Consider the following 13,948-nt stretch of genomic DNA (forward strand, 5'->3'; position numbering starts at 1 on the left):
AAATAACAAACAAATATTTATTTAATTCAATAAAACTTCAAAAACTTACTTATCTATAAAATGTAACAATATGAAAATATGTTTTTTTTTTTATAAATGACTTAGATTTCACAGAACATCCATTGCTACTCGATTTGAGTATACATTTTGAGTATTTGTGACAATAAATAGATGATGATGATGATTTAAATAGATTGAAAAGTAAATATAGTTTAGGAACACACATAAATCTGAAATTAATCAAACCCTAATACACAACGCTTTTGAATAAATCTATAGATCGTAATGTATAGTAAACATATGTGTTTACCATACATTGTAAATTAATGTAAACATGTATGGTATTGCAATAGTTTATGTATGTACAGTAACATCAACATATATCATGTACAGTGTAAAAAATTCCGGTTCAATAAGGTATAAGAAACCTCCGTAAAATACATTTTTATAGTGAAATATTACACCATAATTTTTACAATAATATTTGTTTAATTAGAGTGATTCAGTAATTTTACGATAAATATTATTGTGAAAATTAAGATATATCAGTTTTTTTCTTTCTTAAAATGTTCTTGTAAAAATGGATTTTACGATGAAAAGTACAGGTACTTTTTACCGTAATTTGACCCGGAATTTTTTACTGCGTATGACTATATGTGTTTACTGTACATACTAAATATAACACAAAGTTTGACCGTTAACGTTAATAATCGTAAACATAGATTTGAAGTGGCCAAATAAAAAAGACATGATTTATTTAAATTATTTTAACTCAAAAAATATTTCATAATAATGAGGAAATGATACGTTTGAGAAATTTTAGCTTCAGTTATTTCCAGGTTCAGTTATCCTTCAAAAAAAAAAAAAAAAAAAAAAAACAAAAAACAAAAAAAAAACAGGCCTTTGCTGCAAACATCACATACTAACAATGAAGAAAACTAGTTTTTGAATTGATATGTAATCAATCAACAAATACACAAATACAATGAAAAAATACTTCCTTTATTATATTTGTGCTTCATTATTTTATTGTAAATCTACTCAATTATGATGAAATGAAAATAAATCTTTAATTTGTTATGACTTATGTGATCGCCATAAATGAATGGGTTTGTTTACTTTGCATTATAAGTGTAATTGTAACATAATATATTTCCGCATGACACGTGAATATAAGTTTGAATGACCTAATAAAAATGTTAGATTTATTTGAATTATTTTAGCTCAAAGTGTAATAAAAAATATATTTCAAGGAATATTAATTCATTTGGGATTATCTAAAACAACTAAAAAAATTATTTTATCATTCTAAGCATTTTTGGGGCTTTCTCGAACATCTCAAATTAAAAATGGGAAAAATAAGTATTTCTTTATTGGTTCGTTATAAATTAACTTAATCACAAATATAATAAAAAAAAACTGTTTTCCATACGTTAGGGGTATATATTTTTTTCGTACACTGTAAAAAATTCCCGATGAAATTACTGTATAAAGTACAGGTACTTTGGGTACACTATCCATAAAACTCTTTTTACCGTAAAATCCATTTTATCGTAAAACGTATTTTAACTGCAAAATATTATACTTTAATTTTTGATTAATTTTCATTAACAAGAGCGAGTCAGTGATTTTAAGGTAATTATTACAGTAGAAATTACGGTATATGGATTGTGAAAATGGATTTTACGGTGAATGTACCGACACCCTGAGCGCCAGTACTTTTTACCATAATTTGACCCGGAATTTTTTACTGTGTTTATTCATTCGCATTGATATATCTGTTCATTATGAAGCGAAAATAAGTCCTTAAGTTGTCATTCATTGTAAGCACATGGGGTCACTAAAAATGAATATAGGTATCCTTACTTTCCATTCTAACTGTAAAATGTAAAACTTTAAATGTTTTTTTCGTTAAAATAGTAAACGTGCACAGCAAACAAGAAGAACAAATGGAAAAATTAAGATTAATTTAAACTATATTTGTTAAAAATATGTTAGATTATTCTAGGATTTTGAGATGAATGGGAAATTTTAGTTTCAATTATTCCTGGATATAAAACAACTGAAAAAATATACACACAAACATTATCGGGGCTTTTGTGAAAATCATAGAATAACAATATATGTAATAAATCAACAAATCCACTTTTGGGTGCTTTCAGATAATCACGTTGTTTGTTTGAGTCTAATCACGTGGTTGTGCTTGGCGTGTGAACGTTACAGCTTTAAGACTTGGGTTTGATTTGAAACCTGCTAGCGACGCCCCACGCATGCATCAAACCAAATTGGCTCAGCCACGAGTGACATCGCTTGCAGGTATCCAATTTTAGTGAAAAAAAAATGTGAATTGCATACAAAGTCGAATTGTTATAAGTATGCTTTAAAATATCATAGCTCAATTGAAAGAGCAAAGTAAGCATGCAAAAAGAATAAAAAAGCACATGTGAACATACGGTCGTAAACGCTGAGTGGAACAGCTAGATGGGTAATGTAATATAAATGGGCAATATGTAGTTATTTTACATCAGTTGTATTTGACTATATTTCCCCATAGGCGACACATTTACGACCAATATTTAACAGGGGTCATCTATACTTCCATGTTTTCGACCTCATATTCCTGCGACGTCATGCTCTTGAGTGATTTTTTTACTCTTTTTGTATTTGCCATTTCATTTAGGCCAGGATTCCTTGAAGAAGCCTGTATTTAGTTCAAAAATTTTTTTTTACAAACATACATTTAAAAATAAAAAAATAGGCAGAATATTAAAGCGATTTAGGTTTGTGTGAAATTTACAATAAAAAATTTATATGGCAGACACATGATGGCTTTTTAGTAGTTATGACTTCCTCTGCTTTGATGCTTAGTCAATGAATTTAAATAATGCTATTTTAATTTTTTCTTCAAGTTTAAGTCTGTTGAACTTTGCAATAACAATATAATTTAAGTTTTTGGCTATTTATACACCATGAAGTTTTTCCATACATGTTAATTCGGCTTATACCCATAACTTTAAATGCTGAATGTTCAGCGTCATATCGCACTGTTCCTTCGAATATGGCACCACCAGGCTTCACCGTAAGAGTCAGCAGATAATCACCAAGGGTTGGTGGTGCTTCACCCAAAACTACAGTTCTGTTTACTACAACATTTTCATGCCTTTCAAATTTTAAAACAACTTTATTAGGCAGACCTAGCCGAGCGTCAGTTACTTCAGCTACTTCCAACGTCTCACATATTTCAGCATGAGGAAGCAGAAGTTCATTTATGTGGTTGACGATAGTTTGGGAAGCATTAACTACCATTATGTCACTTACATTTACTTTTTCGAAGTTATTGCAAGGACACCAATGTTCCAGAATATTGGCGTCAGCGCAAGTTCTGTTTTCTGGAATTTTTTCCAGCAGGCTCAAACCATGCTCTTCAGGCTCTCGATCCATTTTTGAATCAAGGTGAAGTAAATGTTTCATGGTACGATGGAGATCAAATAAAGTGATTAACCTCTCTTGATTTATTTTGAGATTTCTCTCAAATTCAGGATGCTGCTTAAGGAACCATGTCGGGAAGTGTATGTACATAAAAGGCATTCTTTCTTCAAATTTGCCAACATATGTGTGTCTTATTGCACCGAATCTCAAACCATGATCACTGAATATAACTAAAGCACTATTATTCAGTGCTCCTACATCTGATAGTATTTGAAGTATCCTAGTTGCTGGTGGATCAGCGTAGCTAGCACTATTTAGATAATCATGGGTAAGAGTAGACACCATACAAAATGCCCAATACGGTCTTTTATCCATGGTTTTAACAAAATTTTTCAAATAGTCGTACATAAGATCAGTTTCTAACTCAGCATTTAAGCAGTCATCGAGATGTGCATTTTTGGCTTGCTTCCTCAAATCTGACTGGTCAATTGCTAGTGCAAGTGGTCTATAGTAATAATCGGTTGGCGGATCGTGAAAGCCCCTTTTGATGTAATTAAAAGTACCAGAAAATGGTGAATCTTCAGCATAAAATGTTCTAAATCCATTTCTGGCGTAATCTTTCCAAATCAAGCTGATATTGTCAAATAGAAACGTGTCTCGAACTGATTCATTCCAATAATATTCTACAAAATGTCCCGTCAGCATAGGTACTAAATTAGGAAATGTATTGTCTCCAACTTTCGTATAACCTTTCATTTCGAAGGGCTTCATTTTGTCTTTTAGAAAGGCTTTAGTTTTTAGAAAATGTCTTATAAAATTCAATTTCGAAACTGAGTCAATTCCAAGGAGAATGACATTCAGGGGAGAAGGGGGTTTGATTTTTGATCTTTCCTCTTCTACTTCTGTTTTCAACTTGACCAGGGGCAGGTATTGCTCATGTGTGTAATTGTTACTGAAATAGCATCTAGCTGCAATGTACTCATGTTTCAAGGGTTTATCGAATTCTAGCTCTGCAACTTTAGTTGTTCTATAGTCATTTTCTCTGACATTGCCTGGCTCTTCGTGTTTTCGTAATATAGCCTGATACCAACATTGAATATCATCTGGTGTGGAATTGTAATATTGCTTCAATATTGAAACATTGAGGTGAATGATACCATTAGGTTGGGGAGTCATAAATAAAGGTATATCGGAGCAGATATATTCGCCTTTAAGGCTTATAAGATGAGCCACTGTCGGATCATAAGGATCTAATTTTGGTACTTTACAACCTGAGGTATCTATTATCAAAGCTGGATTTTTAGTTGGATCAACGGCCGGCAAAGCATCAGTAGATGATATATGGGAGACTTCGGTAGGAGAAAGCTTTTCCCGACTTTTAGGAACAGGCCCTGTGGTTTCGGCTTGTTCCGGTGGAGCTTTGGTTACACCACCGTCTGTAACTGCAGGGACAGACTGGACTTCAATATCATTTACTGACTGGACATCTTTTGTAGAATGGTAAGGTTCTGTTACAGCTTTGTGAATTAAACCTTTTATTTGTTGAATATCGTTGTCGTCGTCTGTAGGACCAGAAACAGCATCCTCTGGAAAAGTCACGCGTGATTTGAAAAATAAATCCTCTGGAGGAACTTTAGCTTTTCTGAATTGCTGTAGACGTAATAATTTTTTTTTACGATCAATTTCAGATTCTTCTGTATTGGTAGTGTCTTCATTGGGTAAAACTATTTTAGATTCCGGTATATTCTTCGTATCGTCAGGTTCCTTTTCTGACTTCTCATTTTCAATATCTTGGTGGTCAATGAAAGTAGTATCTTCATTAATTTCTGTGACGACACTTAAATTGCTTGGGATATCTCTTTTGATGTACAGACTGAACACAAGATATGATAGGCAGCAAAATATTATCAGAAACACAAACCGACGACGTCGTGATACAGCACCCAGCATTTTGAATAATTTGTAGGTGCAGGTGTTGTAAATGGAATCTAAAAAAAGAAAAATATGTTTAAGTTTAAAAAAAAACATTAATTTTACATAAAAGTTAGCTGTGTGTAGTGTAAATTTTGAAATGAAGATAATCTATATTTGTTTTTAAGCATAATTTTTTTCAGTAAATATTTTTTTCACTGGAAGAGTAAATAAGTGTTTCACGCAAATTATAATATTTAGTTTATGATTTGCTGGTACAGCGAATCACTTGTAACAATAAATATACAGCTAGTGTTGCGTAACTTCGTTCAATTGATTGAAATTTCCCAATCGCTACTCAATCGTAGTTTTGGCCAAAAAATTGGAAAAAGAGATTTTGAGAAAGTTCTTTTATAGATAGTTAAGAGCTCAGGGCATATATAGGCAACTGAGTTAAGTGTATTTGATCTCTATGAACAAACTCTGACTGATGGAAATTTAGTAAACAAAGCTTGCCATTACTACATTCTAGATGAAAGTGAAGTGCTACTTAATATTCTTCTTGATAAAAATATGTGGGGAAATATTTACTTTTATTCTAAGAAAGTAGGAAGAAAAGTGGACTGAATGTCAAACCTGTTATATTTATTGGTTTCAGGAATAGTGAAATGAGGACCAAGTTTACAAGCACTCAAATAGTGATTTTTGGAAGTTATTTTGTGGATACACCTCTGTCCCACACTCCACGCTCATTCTCTTAACAATGTGCCTATCCTTTCTACATTGAAAACCTTCAGAAATAGTTCATACGTCAGTTTGTTTAGTACGTATGTTAGATAAATTTGATATATAAGTTTGGTATGCTTCTGTTGTAAACATTGTTTTTCACTAAATGTATATAGTATCATTGAGGCTAGTTCACTGGTTTCTTTTATTTCTATTTTGTTATATTTTTAGGAAAATTAATAACTATGCCCAATTTCTTTCTTACCAGATTTGTAACAGAACTATGTTTAAAACTCACATCGTCAAGTAAAATTTTTTATACACTGCTTGCCACTTATTAATTTTTAAGCACCCCTGTTATTTAATTTAAATTTTGTCTTGAACCAGTTTCCAGAATAATGCGTGATCATCTCAGTAAGTTGTACAAAACGAAATTTTAGAGCAATATTTCAATCGTTTCATACTATGTTCCACAAAATGCACATCATAGTTACATTTTCCTGAATCATTCATATTGCATTAGAGGCATAAGTATTCTGTAGAAATGATTTGTAGGAGGTGATTCATTATTGCTACTGGAATAACATTGTATCTAAAAATTTAGACAATCTGACGGATGCCAATGGCAGTGAGCGTGTGGGATGTTGATCACATTGTAAAAATTAAGTACCGGAACTTTGAGTGCTTCATATGTAAAATCCATTTTACAGCCAAAATCCATTTTCACCGCGAAATATTATACCGTAATGTTTATAGTAATAATTACCGTAAAATAACTGAATCATTCTAATTAAAAAATAACTGAATCATTCTAATTAAATGAACCTTACAATATGATAATTATTTAATTAGAATGATTCAGTTATTTTACGGTAATTATTACTGTAAACATTACGTTATTTCAGATTTTTCGTTCCGTAATATGTTCCAGTTAAAATGGATATTACAGTAGAAAGTACCGGCACCCTTTTTGCCGTAAAATCCAAAAGAAGTACAGGCACCCTAAGTGCCGGTACTTTTCACTTTTCCGTAATTTGACCCTTAATTTCTTACATTGTGCTTCTCAAAGCTTCATTTCTCATTAAAATTAACATTATTACTGTTTTTTTTAATTTGCATTTAAATATTTTCTCTAATAATTTTATATTTAATATTTTATAATTTACTATTCCATAATTTTATAGTTTAATATTTTATAATTTAATATTCGATAATTTTTATATTTTATCTTTTTTACTTACTTTCAATATGAATAAACAACTAATATTACTTTTCCATGATAAGGCTTCGTTTTAAAGCTTATATTGCAAATATACACTTTAAAATACAATTAACATTACTATTAATTTTTATTTGCATTTAAATATTTTCTCTAATAATTTTATATTTAATATTTTATAATTTACTATTCCATAATTTTATAGTTTAATATTTTATAATTTAATATTCGATAACTTTTATATTTTATCTTTTTTACTTACTTTCAATATGAATAAACAACTAATATTACTTTTCCATGATAAGGCTTCGTTTTAAAGCTTATATTGCAAATATACACTTTAAAATACAATTGACATTACTATTAATTTTTATTTACATTTAATTATTTTCTCAAATAATTTAATATTCAATGTCTTCTAATTTAATATTTTCTCTTTTTTATTTACAATTAATATGAATAAACAACTAAAATGACCTATCTATTATAACGGCGTTTAAGTCTACAAGTACAATACAAATCTATTTAGAAAGAATCTTATAAATCACATTTTGCAGAGTATAGCAAATTAAAATATTTTAAATACCTTACTTAGATTAATAGGCAGATCTCAGCCACGAGCATTCAATTAAATGTATAACGCAATGTATTAAATATACTGATGGAAAAAAAATCCCAACACCAGGAAACAATTATTGTAGAGCAATGAAATTTCGGCAGTACCTTCTAGTGTAAAATTACCAAGGATACCAAAACTTTTAATGAGATAGGTTTAATTCGAAAAGGAGCTTTGTAAACAGCATTCTGAATTTACGCATTTTGAATCTGATTTAAAATATAACTTAACATGTTTTTCCACTTAGCTCGTCCATTGAATTAAAGGGGTTAAATGTTTTATTGTGTTTTTGTTATCGAGGTAAAAGTACAAGTTCTTGTACTTTAAATACATCAAAAATAAAAATATATTAAATATAAAGACAAACTGTATAACAATTCTTGATAGATAATCCAATTTTGAAGAAACTATGTTATTTTCTCCATAAAGCTGAAAGAATTCCACGTGAATAACCTCGCAATTGTATTGTAAATAAAAATAAAATATTATTAAACAGTTGCACGGCTAACATTAAAGGATAATTAGGAAAAATATACGCAAAAAATTACACTACAAAAATAAGTTATAATTAGACAAGGAACAAAAAATTGTGAATAAAAAGATGTGAATACGATACTGAAAATAACAATGAAAATTTTTCACATAAGGTAATTAAGTTTTAGTTAAATGGTAAGAGCTGCGATAGGTAACTAAAAAATATGATTAAATAAGATACCTGAAAGTAATAATTTCTATAAAACCTTAAAGTAAATAAATTGCATGAAACGAATATGTTATAATTTAATAAAAGAATAAAATAATAAAAATTATGAATAGAAAGCCGTAAAGGAACTAAATATTCAGAGAAATATAATTATAATGGAAATTTTAAGCAAATTAGTTGTATAAGTTTTTTACATAAAACATTATAATTAAATAATAATAATTAAGAAGTGTGAATAAGAAGAAGTGATAAAATAATTTATAGGGGAAAGATAATTAGAATTTAAAATTTAAATAAATAAATCCCATGTGACTATAACTATTGTTTATAATTAATAATTATTATTAATAAGTTTTAACTGATTAGTAAATAACAAACTGTGAATAGGATGATTCAAGGAAATAAATAATTGCAGAAAAATAATTAGAATGTAAAATGTAAGTAAGCTAATCACATAGGACAAGAAACTTTATAATTAAATAATTATAATCAAAAAAAAGTGAAGGGAAAAAATGTGACAAAATAATATATCCGGGAAAATAATTAGAATTTAAAATTAAAATAAATAAATCACATCTGACTAAAATTATTACTTATAATTGATGATTATTATTAATAAGTTTTAGCAGAATAATAAACAACAAACTGATAATTGGAAAATGTAAGGAAATAAATAATAGGAGATAAATGATTATTATGTAAAATTTAAGGAAGTTAATTACATAAGACAGAAAACTTTATAATAAATAATAACAATACTCAACAAAGTGTGAATGGAAAGATATAATAAAATGACATGTCGAAGAAAAATTATTAGATTTTAAAATTTGAACAAACTAATCACATGTGATAATAACTATTGCTTATTTTAATTAATTATAATTAATAAGTTAAAACTGAAAAATGAACAACAATTGAACGTGAATTTAAATGCATGATAAAATGAAATATAAGGGAAATAAATTATTATAGACAATTAAGTTTCAAATGAATAATAAACAAAAAAGTGCGAAAAAATGGTTTAAGTAAATAAATTATTGGAAACAAATAAGTTATCATTATTAAATAAACAACAAATGTGAATAGATGTGTTTGATAAAATAAAGTACAGACGAAGAAAAAAATACAATCTAAAGTTTATTCAAGTAAATTACTCAAAATAAATAAGTTATAATTGAATGATAAACAACAACGTGTAAATAAAATGATATGATAAAATTAGATATCGGAGACACTAATTACAATGCAAATAAATTGCACGAGGAAAATAAATTATAATTAAATAATAAATAACTAAAGGTGAATAGATAAATGTGATAAAATAAGCTATTAGGGAAAAAGGGCATAATTAGATGCATTCGAGTTTCGACTGTACTACAATAAGTATGCTATTAAAATCTTATGTATAGTAAGAAATATAACGATAAAATATTAAAAGTTGTAAAATAGGTTTTTAAAATGGACTTATCTGAAGCAGCGAATGCACACTGTAAGTATATAAATACAGTATACGTCTTGCGAAAAAGAAACTAAAAATACAGACTACCTTACCTTGCGAAAAATTTTGAACTGATTCCCCAGCCACTAAAACTGTCTGATCAAACATTACGAACTCTTAATATCAATAACATATTCATCATTCAAAACTAATTTTTCGTTTTAACATATTGCTGTAATAAAGACTGCTCTCCAAGATATGTCGAACGCACTCCTGTTTGCAAAGCGAAAATGTGTAAGTGATACGCAAGATGTTGAATGCGACGTCATTTCTATTCTCTGAGTAATTTGAGAGTAAGTGCATGAATATTATATGATCTGACACGCCGATCTGAACAATGAATAAGAAAAAATAGAGAGAAAACATTAAACGTGACAAACTTGGCTATCTGATGATTTTTACTATGAAGAGTTCATTGATTGTAGACGTATATTGAAATAATGATCAATATTGTTAAAATTAATTGGGTTAATTATAAACTACAACTAAGAATTAAGCATAATTTTTAATAAAGAATTTTAAGTGAGCATTTGGCTTGAATAAGTGATTAAATGTAAAATTTTCATATATGATTCTTAAAATTAAATAATTTTACACTATTATAATGAACAAATTAAATATTTATTGCTGCTACTGGACAGAAATTTTCTGAAGGATATGTAATGAGATCTGCTTTAAAGAGCTCATTGATTGTAGACGAATTATGAAGTAATGATCAATACAGTTAAAAATAATTGCGTTCATTATAAGTTACAACTAAGCATTGAGTATAACTTTTTAATAAGTGATTGCAGGTTTTTTTAATAAAGGATTGTAGGTGAATATTTTTATTGAATAAGTGATCAAATGTAAAATTTTCATATATGATTCTTAAAATGAAATAATTTCACACCATTATAATGAACAGATTAAATATTTATTTCTGTTACTGGACAGACATTTTCTGAAGGATATGTGATGAGATTTACTTTAAAGAGCTCATTGATTGTAGACGTATGTTGAAGTAATGATAATTACTGTTAAAAATACTTGAGTTAATGTTATATGTTACAACTGAGCATTGAGCATTTCTTTTAATGATAAGTGATTGTAGGGGAGCATATCTTTTTAACAAGTGATTAAGTATAAAAATTTCTAGATAGAATTATTCGAAAATTGAATGATTGTTTAAATGAAATAATTTTACACTATTATAGAGAAATAATTAAATAATTATTATTGCTACTGAAAAGAAATTGTCTGAAGGATATTTAATGAAATTTACTTAGAAGAGCTCATCATTGATTGTAGATGTATATTTAAGTAATAATCAATGCTGTTAAAAGTATTTGAGTAAATTACAGGTTACAACTTTGCATTTTTATATGTAGTTGAGCATATTTTTTCTAAAGGTGCTCAAGTGTAAAATTTTTACTATAGAAATATTTGAGAATTAAATGTTTGTAAAAACTAAATAATTTTACTCTTTTGTAATGAAATATATGAACATTCATTACTACTAGTAAAGAGAAATTGTCTGAAGGTTATATGATGAGATTTTATTCAAAGATCTCACTGAACGCATACGTAAAATATAGTTATGATATAGTAATGAAGATAATTAAATATTTATTTTTTTTCTTCAGAGAAGTGAAATCGTCTGAAGATTATAAGATGATATTTACTATGAAAAGCTGTTTCATTGCAGTAATGATCAATACTGTTAAAAGTAGTTCAGTTAATTATAAGTTACAACTAAGCATTTTCAAATCTAGGTGAGCATACTTATTTTTTTTTTAATAAAAGTGCTTAAATGTAAAATAAAATTATTTTAAGATTAAATATATGTTAAAAGAAACATTTATTATTGCCACCAAAAAAAAATATCTTAATGATGAGATCTACTATGAAGAGCTCCATAACTGAAGTTTACTGTAAGAATAATTAATGCTATTAAAATTTATAGAGTTAATATGTTACAGTAATATTTAATATCATTATTATCATTTAACATTACATTTGGATTTGCAATTTTACAAATAAAAATTTTAATAGCTTGGGGAGCCTAACAATTTTTTTTAAAAAAAGTGCTAAATTGTTTCATTTTAACAATAAAAATGCTTGAAAATCATTAATTGATTCTACCAGGTTTAGATTAAACTTTATTACAAATAATTGATAAAGTGAATTACGAAATAATCAGTATTTCAATTAAAAAGATATTGTTCGAAAAATATTGTTGAAATTTATTGAAGTTATTACAATTTAATGTTTACCATTGCACTAGATAGGTGAGTACAATCTGTTTTAAGCAATGGTAACTCTTATAGAAAGTTTATAATAATCAAATATTCAAATTATAAATTAGTTGAAAAACGAAATTTAAATTTGATATTTGAGCATATTTTTTGCTGAGAAAAATAGTTATATAAATTTATTATTAACGGAAGTATATTTCTATGATATTATTATCAAAAGTATTGAAATATGTGTTTTTGCTTATATCCAGACAGAAAAATTTTACAGAAATAAATATCAAAAGTATTGAAATATATGTTTTCGTTTATATCCACACATGGTTAAATTCAATAGCAAAATGGCTAAAAAAATTTTTTTTTTCTGACAACATGAAGTTTTTTTCTTATAGAATTTATGGTAAGTATGTTTTTTAAATATATAATGATGAGAAGTTACTCTATCTAACGAATAGTTTTTTTTAATATTACTGCAGATTATTACAATGCAACATAATTGTATTATATTTCCTAAAGTATCATTAACTGTTATTAAAATTTGAAAAACCGAGCTTGAAATGATAATGTCAACAATTTATGTTTTGCACATCCCCAAGACATTCTATAGAACAGCTAATGAAAAGCCTTTATGCATTCTATAAAATGGCTATGCAAAGAATGTATTTATTCATCTATTTTTACTTTGCCTGTGAATGCCAGGCATTCTACACAATCACTAGGCTTTCTATAGAACGCTGGGATTTCATACAGTGATAGTAACATCTGAAATTAAAAATGTGATCATGACAGAACTATTATTTGAAATAAATAGATATAAATATTGATATTTTCATAGAATAGATAACTGTAAAATAAGAAAGAGGAAATAATTATATTTCACTTTTGTATTGATTTTCTGCATGCAAAATAGATTATAAAGGATCATTCATAAAAAAACGAATTAAATTAATTACCTTTTTATAGCTTTTCGATTCAGAAGAAGATCTGCTTTTGGATTACTGGGGTTGCAGAGAATCCAAGATTTAGGCTTGAGTCACAACCTTTTTTCATTGCTGCCCATAGAAAATATATTATGGGTGGCAGAGATTGAGCGTAGTCTTCAAAAAGAGCGACAGTTTCTACCAAACATCCGCAAAACGTGTTCTACATTAGCCTTATGTCCACAAATAATTTTGATAAAATCTTTCCATTTTGATTGCCTTACCTAATAATAACATTTATGATATAAGTTTCAATAAATTGGATGATTTTATCATTGTTATGCACGTGTAAGTGCTACTGAAGAAATCGCTTTTAAAACAAGTTCATAGTTATGAAGTTATAAAAATGAAAACGATATTTGATGTATGATATTAAAAATATCTTTTTCTATTTCGGAGAATTTTTTTCTTTTATTGTTAAAGTAATAAGCATTCTATATTATGAAATTTTTTAATAACAAACATTTCTTGATATGATATATTTTCTTTCATTAAAATAATAGAGATTTAAAAGTAGGGAAAAGAAATGCTTTCTAAGCACAACGATTTTATTTATAAGTGTTGGAAGCCATTTTAAAAATGATTTTTATAAAAATCTTTTTACCCACTTTTTTAAAAAAAAATAATGACAA

General features: G+C 27.5%; 2 protein-coding genes and 1 long non-coding RNA gene across 6 annotated transcripts in view; 1 reads left to right on the plus strand and 2 right to left on the minus strand.

The window, feature by feature from the left end:
• On the minus strand, positions 1-13,429 carry LOC107456197 (uncharacterized). Of its 2 annotated transcripts, none has more exons than XM_016073990.5 (2): positions 13,290-13,429; positions 1-5,417 (listed from the first exon to the last, which is right to left on the minus strand). In XM_016073990.5, exon 2 carries the CDS (start codon positions 5,377-5,379, stop codon positions 2,911-2,913), a length of 2,469 nt encoding a protein of 822 aa, XP_015929476.3. In that variant the 5' UTR covers positions 5,380-5,417; positions 13,290-13,429; the 3' UTR covers positions 1-2,910. The 2 variants fall into 2 exon arrangements, with proteins under 2 accessions (XP_015929476.3, XP_015929475.3); XM_016073989.5 differs by lacking the exon at positions 13,290-13,429 and adding an exon at positions 10,156-10,296.
• LOC107456199 (uncharacterized) overlaps positions 1-13,948 on the minus strand; it is a 63,227-nt gene that overhangs the window by 33,119 nt on the left and 16,160 nt on the right. The window lies entirely within an intron of this gene.
• LOC122270822 (uncharacterized) overlaps positions 10,275-13,948 on the plus strand; it is a 26,834-nt gene continuing 23,160 nt past the window's right edge. For 2 of the 3 annotated variants that reach the window (XR_011638075.2, XR_011638076.2), the window contains exons 1-2: positions 10,275-10,395; positions 11,728-11,856. This is a non-coding gene — a long non-coding RNA (uncharacterized LOC122270822). Of the gene's footprint in view, positions 10,396-11,727; positions 11,857-13,299; positions 13,434-13,948 lie in introns of those variants that run through there. The other variant, XR_006226008.3, reaches the window with a different exon arrangement.

The sequence above is a fragment of the Parasteatoda tepidariorum genome, chromosome 9 (genome assembly GCF_982258835.1).
Source record: "Parasteatoda tepidariorum strain Cologne lab strain chromosome 9, Ptep-v5.0, whole genome shotgun sequence".
Classification (NCBI taxonomy): Eukaryota; Metazoa; Arthropoda; class Arachnida; order Araneae; family Theridiidae; genus Parasteatoda; species Parasteatoda tepidariorum.

What these genes read in the sequence shown, in the direction of transcription:
- LOC107456197 (XM_016073989.5), bottom strand. Translation starts at nt 10,210, where the DNA reads ATGTTTGATCAGACAGTTTTAGTGGCTGGGGAATCAGTTCAAAATTTT. An exon ending in AGTTCAAAATTTTTCGCAAG is followed by an intron (nt 5,418 to 10,155) that starts GTAAGGTAGTCT and finishes TTCTTTTTTTAG; the next exon opens with ATTCCATTTACAACACCTGC.